Source organism: Electrophorus electricus, chromosome 5, assembly GCF_041902795.1.
Source record: "Electrophorus electricus isolate QZ-2024a chromosome 5, ASM4190279v1, whole genome shotgun sequence".
In the NCBI taxonomy this organism is placed as follows: Eukaryota; Metazoa; Chordata; class Actinopteri; order Gymnotiformes; family Gymnotidae; genus Electrophorus; species Electrophorus electricus.
Genome location: NC_137501.1, coordinates 16,531,385 through 16,552,539, shown reverse-complemented (window position 1 = coordinate 16,552,539; position 21,155 = coordinate 16,531,385). Strand labels below are relative to the sequence as shown.

The 21,155-nt window shown below is 38.3% G+C and overlaps 1 protein-coding gene across 1 annotated transcript in view; it reads right to left on the bottom strand.

Annotated features, from left to right (window-relative positions):
* The window catches only part of LOC145657963 (eukaryotic translation initiation factor 4 gamma 3-like), a 29,488-nt gene extending 11,336 nt beyond the window's left edge, over positions 1 to 18,152 (bottom strand). Inside the window, exon 1 of the mRNA XM_081714843.1 lies at positions 18,142 to 18,152. Within this exon, the coding sequence (XP_081570969.1) occupies positions 18,142 to 18,152 (11 nt within the window). The remainder of the gene's footprint in view (positions 1 to 18,141) is intronic.
* Positions 18,153 to 21,155: the final 3,003 nt, after the last annotated feature.

Here is a 21,155-nt window from a genome sequence, read left to right as displayed (position 1 = left end):
AACCCTGCATATGTCTTAACTAAGAAGGCAACAGTTCAAATGGAAAACCTACTTCCTTTCTGGGAGTGAAGGAAGCCAGCTGCTTGATCTTCAGTGTCTGGTTGAGTCTTGGATGCATCAAGCACAGGGACACCAGCTGATACCCCATGGTTGAGGTGCTCCATATATTGTGCAAGGATCGGTTCGTTATAATCACCATTCTGCATTTTTTTAACAGCAGCAACAGCATAAAATGGTTCAGTTAAGGGTGCATCATTGGAAGACTTTCACTAAAATATGTCCTCACCATGTCTCAAATACAGCAATACCTCTTAGAAGCCATTGTACTGCACACAGAATGGACAGTCCCAGCAGTTTCTGTTCCCATATGGAACCTCAGTGTTTTGATTACAGAACCAGCAATTCACAATGACATGAAATGGTTTCTTCCCATTGAATAGGGAGTTTTTATATATATATAAAAATTGTGAGCAAGGATCTTTCATTTTACAGCCTAAAAATGAAAGTGACAAATAAATGTATGTGACAAATAAACCAAACTTGAAACTTTATATAAATAGCTTCATGTTAAATATAGTTTATCAGTCATTAAAAAAAACCACATTCTATTAATTAAGAATGTTTATGAAAGTTAATTTAATCTAACTAACAATAAATGAACAGTCGAATATTGTAGTTCAAACAGTCCGATAGCTGTAGTAATGGCTTACCTCATTTTGCTTATTTAGAGAGAGCGATAAATTTGAAAACCCACAGGTTTGTGAATTTGGGTCTCTAAATCATACAAAAGTAGGTTTTCTATTTCTGAACAGTTAGCTAGCTAACAAACTACCAGCACCTAAACGATCAAAGTTGAAAGATGAACAATGAAATGGTTCCACAAGGAATGGTTTATAGCCCGAGTTAGACACTCGCTGACCTCAACTATTAGCTAGCTACCTAGCTTATCGCTGTGATAAAGCGATACAATTTTTAACAATGAGGACATGAATAAAGTATCCTTTACAATTTTCACAATATTGTTAACGTAACTGTAATATCTGAAAACGGACCACACAGGAAGGTGTAAAAATGAACAACTGCAAACACCCCGTTCCTTATCTTACCTCGTTAGGTAGCTAAAATAGCTAACCTAGGTTAGACCCTTTAACCATTTAAAGGTCTGAACTGTCAAACTGCGTTTCCGTTAGGCAGATCAATAGTTTGACGCCGTTTGGTGAAACTTATGCAGCCATAAGAATGATTTCATCGCCGATACCTTTAGACATCATGGAATAAAAGAGGCTTATTTTAGCTGATGTGTGTGTGGAGTTGTTTGGGGGCAGCTATGAGCTGGAAGCTAAGCGTTGGTTCAGTGGCTTCTAGCATGGACTAGCTACGTTCATAATTCTGCTACAAAATGTATAAATGAGGAAATATACAATTATTTACAGTATTACAGCATTTACAGTATTAAAAGCGTGATTTAATGGGATGAATAGTTAACTAGCTAACGTTAGCTATCCTAGCTTGATGGCTATCTTTGCTCACTAACGGTTACTGCATCTTAGGGCCAACTTTATGCTGCACTTCGCCCCCTAGCGGGCCCGCGGGAGAATCCACACTGGCATACTCAAATAAATCACTTTATAACAACCAATATTCTTAAAGTACAGTACATTTTTCGAGATAACATTTCTAAGGAATAAAACAATTACCTGCTTACCGATTTTCAGATGTCTACATGCAGCTTAATTTTGTCTTTTACACTTCCTGCCATCATATTATTACATAAATAATTTCATTTTGTTACCTCAGTGTCAGGAATTCTGTCACTGAGCCACAGTTCTGTGAAAACTAAAGCACAACATTCTCTACACTCGCGTTGGGTGCTATGCTAGAGTTGACCTGTTGACCAGGGAACAGACATTGGAGAGCAGGATGGACAGTACAGCTGGTCTGCTAGGGTTAGCTTTTTTTTTTTTTTCCAGTGGTAGCTCAGTGGTTAAGGTATCAGAAGGCTGCTGCTTCAAGCCCCCCCACTGCCAGCTTACCACTGCTGGGCCCCTGAGTAAGGCTCTTAACCCTCAATTGCTCAAGTTGTACTCAGTCATAATTGTAAGTTGCTTTGGATAAAAATGTGTCAGCTAAATGTAAATCCAGCATGAACTCATGCCCTCTATGGTTTGTTTTTATTCAGCAGTGACTCCTGTCTCTAGGGTTTCTGTTTTTTCATTTGTTAACTGTTCTATGTCGTATGAATTATGTGAAGCGACCTTGAGTATGAGAGAAACATTTTATTTATATATATTACATCTATTGTTATTATTATTATTGTTAGATACTGGAGCCTTTCTGTCTTCAGGCACCCAACACAAGGTCTCTGCCTATCAGCCATGACATGGCGGCTTGACCGCGAGCTGGTCGCCCGAGGTCTTCCACTCCTTCTTCTTGTCTCCTTTACCCCTCCCTTTCTCTTTCTTTCTCTCCCTGTCTCTCTTTAAGCACAGGAGTACCTCATGGCGGGTACGGGAACAGCTCGTGGGTCGTTCATGCCAAGAACATCTAATTTTTAATAACCTTGTCTCTTTCCTTTCTACACAGACCCTTAGAACATGCCTCACTTTTCCCCGTCATTCTGTAGATTTAGATAGTAGATATAGGACACATATATACTCTGTGCTTTCCTCAATAAAGTTGAACTCTCTTCATTCACTACCTTGGTGTCAGTGTCTCTTGACTTCCCCAGATCCGGCTACAGAGGACGGAGGGCAGAGGGTAACTTGGAGGAGATCGAAACTGAAGGACTTGTCACTTTGAACCAGTTCCTAACAAGAAGTACGAAATACATAAGGTCTACCATAAACATTGATAAGTGCAATAAACAATAAGTACTAGAGTAGTACTAGACCAGCAAGTAGTAAGTTGCAGTAGTTCAGCTTTAAGATCACAAGAGACCGCACAAGCACCCGGGTAGCTTCCTGCGAGAGAAGGGGCCGAATCCTTCGTATGTTACAAAGGGGAAATCTGAAACATGAGTTGAGAATGACAACTGGTTGTCCAAAGTTATGATCGTGATACCAGGGAGTTCTCAAAGGGAACTGTGAGGTCCTGATAAGGGCTGGGAGTAACCGGGATGTACAGAAGGTTGCATGTTAGCTTGGATAGCTAGCTGGCTCATTCGCTTTCTAGCCATCTTAAAACTGCCAAAGTCTCGAAGTAAACATCACTAGTGAGTTATTCTACACATCTGGCATTAGCAGAGTGTTACAATAATAACAGTTCACCGCAGCAGTAAAGCAATAAACACTTGTCTTATGTAGCTGACAAGCTCGCAAAATACACCAAGCCCGTTGTCATAGCAACCAGCACTTAGCTTGCTCGAACTAGCCTAGCTAAGATAGCCTTAATGGGCTAACAAAGACTCATTTCTACGCCAGGCGCACATACTACAAATGCATATTAGCTACATAACTGTTCCAATAAATGCGTGTATTACCATGCTATTCATTAATTTTCCTGTATGTGCACAACTGTAGACCGGGGGTTCTTTAACGTAATCCTCTTCGCCATTAGCTTAGCTAGCTAATAAAGCTAAGCTAGTTAGCCAGCCTAGCTAACTAACTGATATGTTTCAATGTGGAGACGCAGTAAGAGTGTCTCTAATAATTTGAGTTTGTTTTCAGTCGGTACGTACGCTCAAACGGTGTCATACAGTTATTGAATAAATCAGCAGAAGCTGTTATTAAAATAAATTTCTGCGTCTTTTCGAGGTCTTATCTTGACAGTGGTGAAGCTTAGCAGTGGTAACCTACATACGATTCGCATTAAATAAATTAAATACAAAAAAAACACAAACATCTTTCTACGGTCAACTGAGAAGTCCATGTCTTTGTGAAATTTATTCTATGAGAATAATTTAATACTACTTGCTTTGGAAAAAGCAAACACTTCATGCCAAACTTAAGGTGTGCACGGCACAGTAATTGCTGTAGAAGACACATACATGTATTTTACACAGGCTGTTTATGTCTGTTCAGTACATATGGTTATATTACACCTTGGTTATGTGTAATATGGATATAAATGTTAAAATGTTCTATTACAGAACACGACACCTGTTGCGTTTTATATTGGTAAATCTCTGATATGACCACTGTAACATAAAGTTGCGGTTCTAAGTACGTGAAACATTTTGATCGACTGAAATGTAGATGTATGTACATGCAATATATTTGTGAGAATGTAAATCAAACAGCTATTCTTATTCTTATGGCTAGCTAAATAGATTGCAATTTCGTCGTCTTCAAGGCATGGCATAGTGTTTATTCATTCTTTGGCATACAAAATGACGCCTTTTCACGTTGTGGAACTACAAATATGGCGGCCTTTTTTCTTTAGCGTTTTAATGACGTAAAAGCAGAGTCGCACCGTACAGTCGGGCAGGAGGATCTGGACTCATTTATTTCTTCGTATCTTCCGCCATCTAGCGGTCAATAACGGGTAGTCTTGACTTGATTTCTATCGCGTAATACTTTGGATATAAATGTTTAAATTTCCTGTTGCAGAACAGACAAAGTATAGTCAACCAGTTCTAACCTTTTGATCAAAACTTGAACTTCAAAGTAGGTGAATCTATTTCCTTAAACCAATCAGATCACAGTTCATTTACATAACATCAATGCTTTGAGTGCTTAAGATATGAGAACATCACAGTGATCTTTCTGCTCACACATCAGTCAGTCTATAATTCTGTATTATGTGTTTCTATAGCTTCCAACTTTCATGAGTTCCTTGAATCTGTGGAGAAAAGTGCAGACCAATGTAGTTTCTTATTTGTGAACATTTATACATTTATTGTAATTTATTTATCATTTAAATGTTTTATTACTTTTACTTTATAGACATAAGGACACAGAAAACAGTTCATATACTGAATGAATTGTTACAAGGTAATATTTTCTAGACTGTGTTTACCATATGTTTTTATTTCTAAACGTTAATGCAGTGTGTTAATCTGTCATACCGAGGCAGAAGGGGTGAATCTGATATACCCCTCTTCCATTGTCAACTATTCAGAGTCCTCCAGTGGAGCTCATACAACTAAAGAAACACATACAGAGGTCACTGGAGGTTCTAAGTTACATCTAAAGTGGTCTAGTAGTGACGTTGCGAGGATAAGCAGGATGCGGGGACGAGGCACGATGAAACGCACTTTTATTTTTGCAAACATGCAAAACATACAACAAAGCTCAAATACTATGCACATCTCAAACACCAACACACGTACTATGACACACGAGACATATATACACCCAAGCCGATTACACATAACAGAGAACAGGTGAACGGCACGAGAGGGTGTGGCAACACAGACGAACACACACACGAACACACACACACCAAGATGTTTGAGGAGGGGGCGGGGCCACAACATGACACTAAGCCTGTACACACTGTTCCAACACTACCCTGTAGGGCACCATCTCCATGGAAGTATATTTTTAAAAGCATGTTTGATAACCATATTTATACTGGAACAATTTAATCAAATGAGTTGTGTTTTTTGTTCCTCTCTAAGACGGTTCGGATGCCGATATTGAGATTTGAGTCTGAGCAAGTTGAGAAACCCACTGTGAGGGTTTCTGGGTGCTCTGGAGGAGCACCCAGAAGTCGTACACCTGCACCATGCCTGAGACCCCTCTGCCCCTGACACAATTGCCCAGGAATGTGGGCATGTACCTAGACTATGAGGATGGACAGCTGTCTTTCTATTACATACTAACATATCTACATATTTATCGGAAACCTCTGGGAGAAAAAGCTGTATCCCCTCTTTGCGCTGCTGGACAGACACACTTATGACACTACTCATCAAAAGCAGCACCAGAGATGCACTGAGTCATATCCCGCTACACACCTCTCAGACCAGCTTGTTTGCACATTTTGTCATAAAACTTAAGATGTCATTTGTTGCTGTTATATATATATAATTACCAAATTAAAAAATAAATAAATCAAAAAGTACTTGTGGCTAAGAAGCACAGCCAATCACATAAACAAGATATAATGTCAGTAATGTTTGCGGCAGGTGTTTCAAATGTGCCCAGACTCATATTCAAAAATATCCATGTTTCAACAGTTTGAAGGTGGCCATGACACTAACAGTCTGGTGGAAATTCCACAAGATATCAAACTCCACACTCACACGAACTATTCATTCTCCCATTTGGAACAATCCAGGTTTTACCATGAACAAAAATATTAAACTTTACATCTTGGATAGAAAAAGGCATTACAAACCTTAAACATATTTATCCTAAGACTTGTTTCATGTCACGCCCACAACTAGCCCCAAAATATGCTATAGAAAGCCCCCAGTTCCTACAATACCATCAGCTAAGATCACCTATGTGTTCAAAAATCAATTCCGATACCTACATCCTTATCAGAATTTATAAACAAGCATTCTTAATACAAAAAACCTATTATCTAAGATATACAAAATAATAGTGAAATCAAATCTCACAGTTACTCTCCCATCGAGACAATAGGAGGAACATTTATTACTAGCCCCCGACGCTGCAGTTTGGATTAAAATGTGTAATAATAATTACCACATGACAGCAACACTAACCTACAATGCATTCAGTACAAAATAATACAGAGTACATTATACTACACATTGGATGTTTAAAATTGGTTTCACAAGCTCAGCAATCTGTACATACTTTACTCAAATCACAGTTGACGATTACATTCACGCCACGTGGCAGAGCACACCTATCAAGCAATTTTGGCAAGTCGTCATCAAGTTCGAGTTCAAGTTCAAGTGGTTTTATTGTCATTTCAGGTATATATACAAGTACACAACAAAAACGAGACAACGTTCCTCCAGGGCCATGGTGCAACATAAAAACAACAGTGCAACAGACAACATGCTACACAAGTGCAAACAGTCCAATATAGTGCATCACCAACATATCCCATGCTTTAAATAACCATATCCATCCAACACCATCTTTATGTCTCCTAGGAGACATATCATCAACCAATATGACAGGATACTATGTATAACATTATTATATTGATATAATAAAAATATTCTTGCAAAAAAACAACAAACAAAAAAATATACTCATGAACTGGAAAACAAAAAATAATATTAGTGTCACCCAATAGAAAAATCTATTGATAGAGTATATATATCAATAGAATAATTCTCAGAATTAATCAATAACAGAACCAATAATCTAGACTGGACACCTTTGATAAAATCCATACAGAGCCAATCCATAAACGATAAATATCACATTCTAATACGTGTACATATACAATCCAACATACATGTACAAACACATAACCATATACATAAATATATACATACATACATACATACACACACACACACACAAACACACACAAACACACACACACATTATTCCTGTAATGGTGCAGATGGCGAATACTTAAAAATATTATATATACATTTTGCGTTTGTCTGTTCATCTGTCTGTCTTATTTTTAATAATAAAGCTCTAAAGGTCCACTGATGGGGGGTAATAAATTCATATATTTATTTCTCCAGATTTCTAACTCTGAGAGAAAAAAAACGTCCTTTTACAAATTGTACCTCGTTGTGGACCTCGGCTAGGTTTACATTCCAGGTGATTATTTTTAAGTTATAAATAAAAATAAATAAAAAATAAAGTGTAACAGTTCCCGATGAGGCGGTATGGTGGTAGCGGGCCAAAAAAATCAAAATCTTCAATATGTCGCATGTAATTTACTCTAAATAAAAAGATTTAGATATGATTTACATACGAGTTATATTTTTAGGCCTACTAAATGTATACTTTAAATACATTTATTAATTAGCACAGATAATATATCTGCTCTTTATACTTGGATTTCTAACCTACATATTTAAAAATTTAACTGATGTATTTATTTCTGCAGATTTCTAACTCTGAGAGAAAAAGACGTCCTTTTACAAATTGCACCTCGTTGTGGAACTCTACTAGGTTTAATTCCAGGCGAGTATTTTTAAGAGGCTAGATTTGTGCTCACAAGCTGCGATGGTGGTTTTTTCATAGCTTCTAAAAGAAGAGGCTGTGGTCAGGGTGGAGTGAATCTTTGATAACCAAGATTGTTGTTGTTTTGGCCTTCGAATAGACAATGGCATTACCCAGTGTCAGGTCTTTCTCAGTAAACTGCAGAGAATGATATAGAGGGCAAGAAATGGTCAAGCACAGTTTAATTGGGTGTGTGTCTGTGAAAAACACTACAGCTCTCTGATACATTTTTGGTTCAAGATTTAAATAAGATTTAAATGCAAATAAACTGCAAACACAATTACTTTTAGAAGTATCATCCAGTTTGTTTTCACAATTGCCAAAATGTAATGAATCACAGCCAGTGTTCTAAAACAGAGCTGGAATGTATTCCTGGTTGATGTGCCCTGTTTCTGGTTATATAAAAAAAAATAAATAATAAAAAAAAAAATTGGTGGATGAATTTTCAATGAAAGTGCTTCACTCAGCAGCCATTAATGATTCTTATATCCAGTATGAATAAATTGAAATTCCTATCCTCGTATCAGGTGCAGCAATTATGTGTAACAATTGTGAAGCAAAAAAGCAAAAGCAAAATTGTAATATAACAATATAGGTAATATAGAACTTGATCTAATGATATTAATTAGGCTATGCAAATAACACAACTACTTCGGTAGCACATCATTTATGCCTGTTGAATAGGCAGTTTTCTGCTTTGCAGATACTTGAAATCTTTTACAAATCTTTCCCCAAATCCAGTAGGAGCTGCCTTTTACATTAACATGCCAGGATACACACTCACTGGATGTTTAATCTTTCTAGTGGTTAAGCTATATTCTTATAGTCAAGAAAGATATTTTTTAATTATTAATCAGTTAAAAGGATTTCTTACTGTAGGCCTATTATAAACAACATGGAGGAAATAAAAATAAAAATACTTGAGTTAGACAGTGGACACAGGTTGCTAATAAATCAAGTAAATGAAACTGGATGGACTGCTTAATTATGTAACAACACAACATTTATGGCGACGAAGATGTTTCACACATATACATTCTTACGTGATGCTGACCTCGATATCCATATTTCACATTGATACTGTAACACTATAGATGAACCTAAACCTCACATTCTCGTCACGTTGATAAGCTTTTTGAAAGTTTGATCATGATCAAAGATCATGATCTTTGTTTTCTAAGTGTGTTTCCAAATTGCCTTTGACTGCTGTATGCCTAATTGCGGCATTTAGCACCTCATTTCGTCTCTAATTTTTGACATGTACTCTTGACATAAGTCTTGCATAAGTGGAAAGTCGATCAGCCCCCATTTAAAAATGGTAAGCTTTTACTGTCACGTTAATAACATCACGCACACGCACACATAATGCTTCGACTGTCCTACACTTTAAATATCTTTTGCACATTATGGAGTGTGAGCATAGTTACCAGTTCCCTTCATGCAAAAGGGTTGTCTTAGGTTACTGTAAAGTCTAATGCACATTTGGAATTATTAAAAGTAGTTTATAATCAATACGAAATTTTACTGGGAGCCAAAGTAAAGTAGCTAAGATATGATTGATGTGATCAAATTTTCTAGCTCTATTAAGAACTATGGCTGCTGCATTTTGAACTCGCTAGGCACTTTAGGCACTTAATAGCACAGCTAGATAGTAAGGGATTACAGTAGTCCAATATTGAAGTAATAAATGCATGGACTACCTTTTCTGCATTATGTGTGGAGAGCATGCTCCTAATCTTTGAAATGTTTCTAAGGTGGAGAAAGGGGGTCCTAGAAACATTATTTATTTACGTGAGCTTCGAACGAGAGACTGGGATCCATAACTCCAAGATCTTTAACTGTTAGAGAAGATGTGATTGGGAGACCATTGAGGTTCATTGAGTAATTAGAGAGTGGAGACCTAGCTGACTCTGGGCTTAATAGAAACACCTCTGAATGTCTCTGAATGTTAGAAATTAATTAAAAATACTAATGTCAATGTATTTACAATGCATGTATTTAGGACGTAATTTTTTCAATCACAACAAAATATGTTGTTGTATTTTTTGCATTATGCTTACTACAGAATTAACAGTCAACTGTTCAGTGACTTTGCATGCAGAGTTGTAACACTGCTTATTACTAGAACTGTGGCTAGAATCAAAATCAACGCTAGTGTCGTTCCTAAATCCCCAATCAGCTAGTCGTAAAGTTAACATTCAAATAGAAAATAAAGATGCAGACTTCAGAATTAGTTAAAGAGAATAGCTGAGAGAATAGAATAAATTATCCGTTACTACACCTGTCTTTTATCATCCCTCCATCCCTCCATCCCATGCCATCTTCCTCTATTATTTGCTTTTCTATTTTGTTCTGGTATCTCCTTATCTCTTTTTAAAAAAAACATTGGCCAAAAGACTAACGAAAACACTGACATACTTAAGACCTTTAATATTTTTTTAAAATATAACATTAAAAGGAGAATGTTACTTATTTCACCCTGACTGTCCACTTATATATCTGTTTTGAGTATGATTTTCCTTGTTCAAGTGAAAACAGTAACAAATGTAGCATGCTTTGATAAAATCCATCCTCATGTAAAAGATGTATTGTCCCAATCATAGTAAGTGAAAACTATGACATAAAAAACTTTCTTTACCTAATATAAGCAGGCAATTATCTTTTAATTTGACCTACCCCAGTAAATCACGGTATCTAAGTTGATGAATAACAGGAATAATCACAAACTTCTAATGAAGCAAAGTAATATATAATTACAATTATAAAGGACTAATTTGGTTTGTCTCCCCCAAAGCCATTAGAATGTTCTTTATATAACAAGTGAAAATGACCTACACCAATGTGATATACAAACCAATCCTGCTTTTATTACACAGAAGAGCTGAGCAATTATGGGGAGGCACCCTAAAAAGTTGAGGGTGGAATTACCTGTCAATAAACAAAGTACAGAATAGAAAAGCAAAACTATTCTGTTGCATCGTCTTTGAAATGACTCTGCAAGGAAAATGTTGATATGAATAAATGCTTGCATTCCTTTCTGATACAAGTCAAAAAATATCTTTAAAGTGGCTCAAACATAAGAACTATGTGCATTCCTTCAAAAACATATACAAACCAATGAAAAAATCTCCCCTAATATGTGTATATACACAAGTGTCTGTGGGAGCCCCAAAGCTATATTATGCATTCAAATAACAAAATATATATCACAGTCCCTACAAAAAATGAAAGTAAAAAAGCTAACAAACAACAAAAAGGGGAAAATCATAAATGAAAATATCCCAAAAATAATTTACTAATGTCATGTTTGTAAGCAGCCCTGCTTTCCTGCTTCCTAAAATGGTGACATATTTTAGGTACTCAGGCCACTGGAAACAAAAATATACACAGCAGTTCTTCCACACATTTAGAGGAACCTGATTTTTTTGTTAGATAAATATGTGTCGGTTATGACCGTTAAAAAGACCTGAACAAAAAAAATGTTTGGATTTTTATTCGCTGTCACCTTTCATCACGGGCAACATAAAAATTCACACTACTGCAATATCGCTAACATGTTACTGGCATGCGAATAAGACACCTGAGCACAGAGAGAAACCCAGTGTTATGAGTACAGTTGACATTGGAACTAGCTAGATAGCTCATATTAAGACACTTCTTTGGAGAACACGTGCTAAAGTGTTTTCCCCACAATCTATATGCATAATTTATTTGCCAACTGTGACCAGAGAGAGAACATACCTTACTCACAGCCTAGGACATGCATGGATTTTGATGAGGACTGCATATGCCTGGGATCAATTCAAACAGGTCATGACGATGATATAAAAGCTGATGAAACAAGCTTGACAAGCAGCAGTTCCGTTTTTCCGTGAAAGTATCAAGCACAGATGAAGACGTTTCTATGGTTATCTCGATTTTAGAAATATTAGCCTATAGAGTTGGGCTTAGTACGTGAATAAAAGATGGAATTAAACATGCATAAATTACGGTGTCCTGGAAAACCCATCGTGCTGCAAATACACAAAGCATATTCATCAAAGTGGTAACACACTTTAGAAATGCGGTACAAATTTAGAAAACGCATACAACTTCAGGAACAAATCCTGTCACAACACAACGGAAGTGCTGTTTCCGGAGGACACGGAAAGGGGTGGACTTCTATGAGATTAGCGTGAAGTCTATTGGAAGTACTGACAACTGAGTAAAAAGGGTTGTTTTTTTTTCCAGTTACCACGGTGTTATCAAAGGTAGGTGTGTGATACAGAATGGAAGACTGACCTATTCATGCTCTGCATTCTTGCATATTTATTTATACATAAGGCAGCCTTAAAAACATGGGATGGAAATCCCATTTAACAAAATATGCACTGTTTTACAGTCAGAGTGAAATGAGTAACATTCTCCTTTTAATATATATATTTTAAATGTTAAAATTCTTAACTATGTCAGTTAAGCTGCCAAAAATGCCCCTTTTGAAATTTGTATTTCTAATGTCACAAGAACACTTTATTGACCTATCTCTGCCTATTCAGCCTATAGAGGTTTAGCACACCCACTTAAATTGCCTTTCTCAGGCATTTCAGCTCTGAGTACCTTTTGAATGAAGCACAATACAGGGCAGTCAATCATAAAGGAGCTCATTTATCTTACATCCGTCTTAAAGGTGCAGTAGCAACAGGTGCCTGTTGAATTCCAAGCGATATCTATAGAGGTTGGAAATTGGTTGTGTAAAAAAAAAAAAAAACAGGCTGAAAATGAGTCGTTTCCGCTCTGTGAATTGGGAGAAAGGGACAGTGTGTGGAAGCCCAACCCCAGTCATATAGGTTTGCTTCTAACAGTACCATTACCATCACCCACTCTGGTGCACTAGTTTGAGTGTATTAGAACTAGTAGCAATGCTGAAGCATTACATGTATCTATAACAAATATTCTGACCATGATGAAGTGATAGGTTTGTTAAGGCAAACTGTGTATGCAATACATGTTGCTTAGGTCACTTGCTCCAATTGTACACAACTCTAAAGCTACACAACTGTACATTAGTTAAAGTCTACACAGTGTCAGTGATGTGAAGTACAACTGAAAGTTCCCCTGTTGTATTCTTCCAACAATCAAGTTCTGCGTAAGTGGGGGCAAAATAATATGAGCTTCACATCAAAGAACATTTTAAACAAATGGACTGTATGTACATCTTTTTTCTAATGTTACAATTGGAGTCTAAAGTTATATCTCTTGCTCTATAGCACTTGCTCAAACCTTTCCTTTAGATTCCTTTTGTACACACTTCAGACTGTGACCTCGAGATGCTTGAATGAATGTTGAACATTCACACTTGTGTATGAGTGCCGATTGTTAGCTAATGCATCATGATGAGCCTATCCTTTTTGAGTTACTTACTGAGATCATTCTCATAGCAAGTTCATTACACCTTGTGTACTCGATGTAGTGCGGTGAGCAGTTTCAATCTTAGTTACAATCTTAGTTATCAAAGACTCACTCCACCGACCAAAGCCTCTTCTCTTAGACAACATGACAAAACCATCGCAGCTTGAGAGCCTCGTAAGAGGTGTTATGTTCCATAGGCAGATTGACATCTTAATGCGATACACATGAACTCAATTTTCTTTGCATACACGTACATTGCACTTGTAATGTTTCTGATATTGCTTCTCTCCTGAATAGCTCAGTCAGTAGAGCATCAGACTTTTAATCTGTGGTCCCTGTTCAAGTGAAAATATTGTTCTTTGCCACTAAAGTGCGCTTGATAAGTTTCTTGAAATACCTCTAGATCAACCTCAGTCAAGGGACAGGACCCTGTTGCCTTGAGCCTTGCCGATTAAACTGACATTTCACATCCGTTTCCCCCAGCTGTGATGCTGTGCATTGGCTGTCATCCCAGGTTAGGCTAGCTAGTTCTGCTGGCAAGCTTGAAATATCAAAATCCTTCCTACTTAAAAAAAAAAAAAATCACTTCTGAGCCTATCCTTTTTGAGTTAATTACTGAGATCATTCTCACAGCAAGTTCATTAGACCTTGTTCACTCATTGTAGTTCGGTGAGCAATTTCTATATTGGATGAGAGAAGGAGCAGACTTGTTCAAGTCACAGAATCCATTCACACTTAAACAACAGGAGCTTGTCAGTGGAGGGTATACTTGCTCACACCTTTCTTTTCAATTCCTGTTGCATAAGGGAATAAGGGACAAGGGAAGTCATTTTGGAACAAACCTGTGAGGCAACTGTCTTTGAGGCAAAGTGTCTGTATCCAGGGAAGAGCATGCGCATGTTCAAGTGCTTGCCCTGTACTTCATTCTCTGAAGTTTACTGAGAAAGACCTGACAGCAGTTGAACACGTTTGGTTGTTGTCTGCTACCTTGTCTCTGTCTCTCTCTGTGTTCGCATGATAGGCACCACTGCATGCCATGCACCAGGCCTCCTTTCTTGTGAGGCTGTCCCTCATGACATCTATGGAGTGCATAATTGAAGACTAAGTGAAAGGATTCCCTTAAGATCTGAATACCTTTGGTTGTTGTCGTACATCGTCTCTGTCTCTCTCTCTATGTGTTAAATGCAAACTGCTCAGGTCATGGTTTTGACAGCTTCTAGTATTTTCACTAGATCCAAAGCAGTGTCAAACCTGTTTTTACATTTAAATGTTTTCACTTGGTTTTACATTTTAATGTTAACAAAATAAGAAACAATACACATTATAAATGTTAGATAGCTACATATTTGTACTTCTTGTACAAACTAAGAAAATAATAGAACACTAATTTAGTTATGTGACATATTGACACCTGAGCAAGACATGGGTGAGGGATAAAAAGGCAGGATATTAGTCACACAAAGCACTGCCAAAAAGTTTTAAAAACACAGATGTGGGGAAGCTCATGAAGACAGGCTCAGCTTTAGTCCACAGTATGCTAAATGGGAAACACTGGAGGATGGTACATGAGGGGTTTAAATAGGGAGAGAGTTAATTAGAAGCAGGTGATCGTGATGGTTGATAAGTGTGTGATTGTGAACCGAGCAGTGGTCGTGGTAGGTGATTTGTGCGGATATGTGTGTACGTGTCTGTGTCTGCGTTCCTGGTTCGGTGCGGACCAGAACCTGACAACTTGTTTCCACTTGATATCAGAATTAGTTGAAGAGAATAGCTGGTCCTGTCCTTTATTGCAACTTAAATATAAACATGCTTTTGAGGGACCCTCTGGAGAATGTCTGAGGCACAAGAGTTTAATTCTTATAAACTTTTTCAAGGGCAATTATGTAAACAACCCTCCTTTTTTTCCATATTGTTCTTTGAAGTTTCCACCATTATGCTCAAATTACACATGACATTATAAAAGCTAGTCACCTATGAACCTGCGGGCTTATATAGAAGGGAAAATAAACTATGGACTATTTGTGCTCTGCATTCTTGCGTATTTATTTATGCTAGGCTGTACATAATGCAGCCTTAAAAACATAGGATAAAAATCCCCATGTAACACAATTCAGGTTCTGTCTAAATACATGGCTAGCTAGCTAGTTATTTTACAATCCCATTTAGAACATATATCGTCGTGAATGTCCTGAACAAAACACGCTGTACCTAATCCCCATAAATGACATATCTCTCAATGAATAAAAACTTGTATGCTTCAACAGTATACAGTGGTAGAAATGGTGATCACCTTTAAAAGGATTTCTTACTGTAGGCCTATTATAAACAACATGGATGAAATTAAAATAAAAATACTTGAGTCAGGTGTCTGTTGAATTCCGAGCGATATATATATATAGAGGTTGGAAATTGGTTGTCTAAAAATGAATTGTGATTGTTAAGTTACATAGATGTAAGTGGACATGAAGGGAAAAAATTGTGTGGGTGCCAAGTATGGTGATTGTATTTTTAAAGCTGTAGGAAATGTTACATTCAGAATGTTTGTGAGACAAAAAAAAATAAGATATAATTACTATCCATGGTATAATTGACTGTGTTGCAGACAACATAGGCAGGGATTAGACTGAAAAATGTCAGAGTATTTTTAATGCTCTTTATTGCTGTCATCAGAGGTTATGCAGCCATATCCTCCCGAGCAAGTACGGCTTCTAATCCTAACAGTTTGGCCGCCTGCAGACACAAATACCGTGTTGAGCAATATTTAATTACATCTACTTGAAATGCATATTTAATTGCATTGTTAGTATTTATGGAAAACAAGTGTTAGGATTGCTCTGCTGCATTGCAGACTTTCTCACTCTAGCAACTGTGGATTCCATCTCCTCAATCAGTTGGCCCATATCATGTTCACAGGAACCATATTCCATCTTTATAATAGAATTCAGTTTCACCTCCAACTATGAAGAGAAACAGTGTTAAGCAATATTTAATTACATCTACTTGAAATGCATAGTTCATAGCATTGTGAGAATTTATGGAAAACAAGCGTTAGGATTGCTCTGCTCCACTGCAGACTTTCTCACTTTAGCAAACACGGCTTCCAGGTCCTCAATGCATTTATCTCTCTCATTGAGATTCATAGCTTTAGGTTCCACCTGTAGATATGAGTAGAAATATTGTTGAACAGTATTTAAATACATTTAATTGAAATATGACTTTAATTACATTTTGATACATTTGTAATTTATAATTTGTATTGGACTGGAAAGGAAACAAATACAATTTTTATCGCATAGCCGTTATCACATAGCCTGCAGGCCTAATGATGTAAAAATGTGCCCCCAAACATCAAATGTTCAACAGAAATAACAGGACCTGACACACTAAGGTACCGTAGACCCATTCAAATTGTGCTATTGGAATAATAAATTCCAATGCATTCAGTCATTTTAGCTAGTGTTGATTTTGATTCTTGCCACAATTATACTAATAATCAGTGTTACAACTCAGCATGCAAAGTCACCGAACAGTCGACTGTTAATTCTATAGTAAGGAGAATGTAAAACAAACAAACAAAAAACCCACCAACAGTATTTTTTTTTCCTGTAACTGACAAAGATTGCATATGCTAAATGTATGCTTTTAATAGGACAAGACAATGAAAGCCAGCCAAACAACCAAACAATCAGCTCAGAGCTTATTATGAGGGAGGACTAGATGAGAGAGAACTTTGACCTGTGGAGTGGATGACGCGAAGCAGCGGCCTGCAGCCGATCAGGGGCTCGGGCTGTGGGACTGAATGGCTTACCTGTGGAGCAGTAGGGGTAGTGCAGGGACGTCCCACTGGTGGGCTTGTGTTCTGGCTAATGCCTACTCCTGACATGATCTCCTCTGTGATATCCTTGCCATCCTGGTTAGGGTCTCGGATACGGATCTTAGCGAACAGCAAGTTATTTGCATCTAGTCAATCCACAATTAAATTAATTTCACATCTGAGGCATGGGGAATACTCACTGTTTTCTTTACCCTCTTAGTGGGTGGAGGCTGCTGAGCTGTATGCACTATTATGGATGGAGATTTGGTGTATATGATCTGGCCAGGATAGTATGAAGGCCCTGCCACTAGTGGTGACCAAAAAAAAGCACTGGTTTCAGTTAGAGAGCAAAAGAAAAACCAGTTTCAGCCAGCAGGAATACCCAGAAGAAAGGTCTCTTTATCAGTGAGAGCACGCATGTAGGTTTCCCAGGTGGGGGTAGAGAAAGCGAAGTCCAAACTCACCATATGCTAGTGGGCAGTCTGCAGGAAAGAGCCCAGGGTAGAATGTACTGGGTCCTGTGGGCTGGACGGAGTACTGCTGGGGATGTCCCACGTAAGGAAGGCCACTGTGGTGATACTGAGAATGAAACAGAACAGCAGAGGTAAAGGGCCTAGCACCAGACATGGCCATTCATATAGGACACTCCTAAAAGAGATATTCAAAGCAGTAAACAAACAAAAAATACAAAAACATTTAGTTTTTACACTGAAAAAAAACTAAACTAGAACTTCTCATTTCTGCTTCCAAGATAAAACATATTTTTATCTACACATTTTAGGAGCAGTTTATTTATTGCTGGCCAACCTGTTTATAGACCGATTTTCAACCCATTTGCTACACTGTGTACATATTTGCACAGGCGCTTTTCTCTGCTCTGGGTACCTGAGGCACATAGTACTGGAGTATGTAGTACTGGCCGGTCTGGGATGAGGTGAAGGGCATGGGCGTCAGGAACATCATGATGGGCTGGCCGGACACGGGTCGAAAGGAAGCGCTGTTACTTGGAACGGCAGGCTGGGCTGTCTGCATCTGAGGGATCTGGAAAAGCTGGGAGAGGAGAGGAGTGGAGAGTGAGGGTCACAGAGCAGCGTGGCGTATGCCGCAGCAGCCGGCTCAGACGCTCGGAGTGAAGACTTTAGTCAAGAGTTGAGTCGTGGACTCTACAGCAGTTGTACTGGGAATGTTGAGGAGATATATACATAAAAAAAAAAAGTTTAAAATTTAAGGGATTTTGAATGTCCTATTATGCTAGGCATGCAAGATACAAAAAGAAAACCTTTCAAGAGTCTGTTTCACATGCATGGCACTAATACAAGGGTGAATGAACTAGCATGAAAAATTAAACAATTACAATGATGGATGCATCTAATTAGCCATGATTGCAGGAGAGGGGATATATATGTAAAAGACAACTAATCTTGAATGTAAATTTGTACCGATAACCTGAGTCTATCAAAGCCAATGCTGACAAAATATGACATGAGCTAGAATTCAGAATGTGACAAACCCCCATCCCAGTTGGCTTTGATGCTCAGAATGGGAACATAGTGAGGGAATTCCTTCTACATGAGAAACAGTAAAATGAGCCTAAGAGGTGATTCTCACATACTGTCTCCCACCGAGCTGTTGCCATCTTAACATTTTCTGGACATAAAATCCTCCCTCCAGCAGTTATGCAGGCAGGCAGAAATGAACCTTTGTATGGGCTCCTGGGTAATGGAGCAGCCATACCATGTCCAAAACAGATTATTAAAAAGCACTGGAGTCCAAAGGAAATAAAAAGAAACAGACTAAAAAAGACTAAACATAAAAGACTAAACATAGGTGCTGGCATCCTCCGAACTGGGGAGCAGAGTGGAGCGCAGGTGCACCACTGAGCTACTGGAATGTCTTTCAATGCATTTTTTGAAGACTGCAAAATTACCTGAATGGATCTCAATCCTCCCTTGAATATTGAAGCAGGAACGAGAGAGAAGCTAGTGGAAGAACGCACTAATGGGTGTGGAGGGTCAGAGAGACTGTAACACGCTCACATACACTGGCACACACAATTTAAACAAATCTTTAAACAAATTTAAACCAAAACAAGTTTGTTTGTTTTTTTTAAATGACGGAATTGAACACTGTTGTTACAGTGGAATTGTGAGGTCAGAGGCAGAGCAAATGTGTTCCACTAACCTTCCTGGCCCTTTAAGTGCACTACTGCAGATAGACTGAAAACAAATTTCACCTAAATAAAATCACACTGTAACACTGAAAACATAAACACAGACAAGCACTGAATGAGTGGTAAAGGGCATTAAAGCCTAAGTATTACATGGAGATCACCGCTCACATATTCAATTCTTTCCTTTGACAAAACAACTCACATCAACAGCCAAGGCACTGCACTGGCTTTCTAAAAGGAGATGGCAGATGGCACTATCAATTAGCTTCACTCAAAATGGGAGAAAACAAGGAATGTGGCATGTTATGCGCTCGTGCACATAGTTCGGTCACACATCTCTGCTATGGTCTTCCAACGTACACTGCCCTTGATATGAGGCAATATGGCAACCTACTGTAAGCTCAACCTTGGGTCACGATATCATGCAGAGCCTTCATAATACCCTATGCTTCTGTGCATGTGCTAGTCAGATTCAAGCTCAAATATCGTCTCTCTCAGCTAGCACAGCCTGGCCTCATCTGTCTACAAAACTTCCAAGAGGTCTCCGGTACACTAGACAAATGTTGCTGTTTTGTATTCACAGAGAACATTTATCCAAGTATGTGTACAGGTCAAAAAGTTGGGATGCGGCTGGGAGACAGGAATCCATCTGCCTCTGAGATTGATGTGTGAGTTGGGGAGGGGAGTGCAGTGGCTAGAACACTAAACTTGGCGAGGTTTTACCACAGGCACACAGAGGAGCATGCAGCATACAGTGGGAGGTGCTGCGCTGCGGCGGCGGACATTAGCTGCTGGTGGGCAGGATGAGAGAGCAAACTGGGGGTGGAGGAGGGTGGGGGGAGCCAGGCAGAGACTGTGGGGGCAGGATGCGTGCAGACGCATGTCACATGCTGCAGGAATCTGGACCATGTTGCTGACAAGTTCATTGAATGTTTTGAAGCCAACTACAGCACATGCATGTCTGTGTTGTATCTGGGCTTGGTGGATTAGGGTCAAGGAAGACTTATTTTTAGCTGAAGATGTCTATCAATAGCAACACACTTAACTGCAGATAACCATATTTACTGCTAAACTTTGGCTGACATCTCAAGTGAGGCGCACTTCATACAGAATGAATACAAGAGTTAATTTACTGTCTTGTGCAGTTCAATATAACAAGCTTTTACAATTCCTGCCATCATATTATTACATTAATAATTTTATTTTATTACCTCACTTGAGTACACCTCTAGCTGGATATTGAACCACTTGGTTGTAATCCTAAATGAATCAAGAATGATACAATCAAAGGATCACTGCTTGAAGCCAAGCAAAAAAGTTAGATTTTTCACATTCACAGACATGAAGAACCAGCAGGACGAATCAAGACTCATGTGAACTGTGTGGGAAAGTAGACTTTTCACATACTGTAGAACAAAACCGCTTTGATGAAGTTGTAAGCAAAGAGCTATTAAGAACATAAGCCTGTGTAAATCCTGATAAGCAATTGTAGTTCAAAAGTGTTTGAATATGTGTATTGTTTGTTTGTATTTTCACAGGCCAAAAACAAGTACTGATTAGCAAGATTTACTACCTCCCAGTACACCATTTCTTTTTACTGCCTGAGTAGATGTTGATGGAAGTCAAAAGGCCAACAGAAGCAACAGCCATCTGGTGGTTGCTTCCAGACTACCAGATCAGCTTGATATTCTCTATTGCCTCTCTCTGGCAGAAGACCCACCAGGTCATT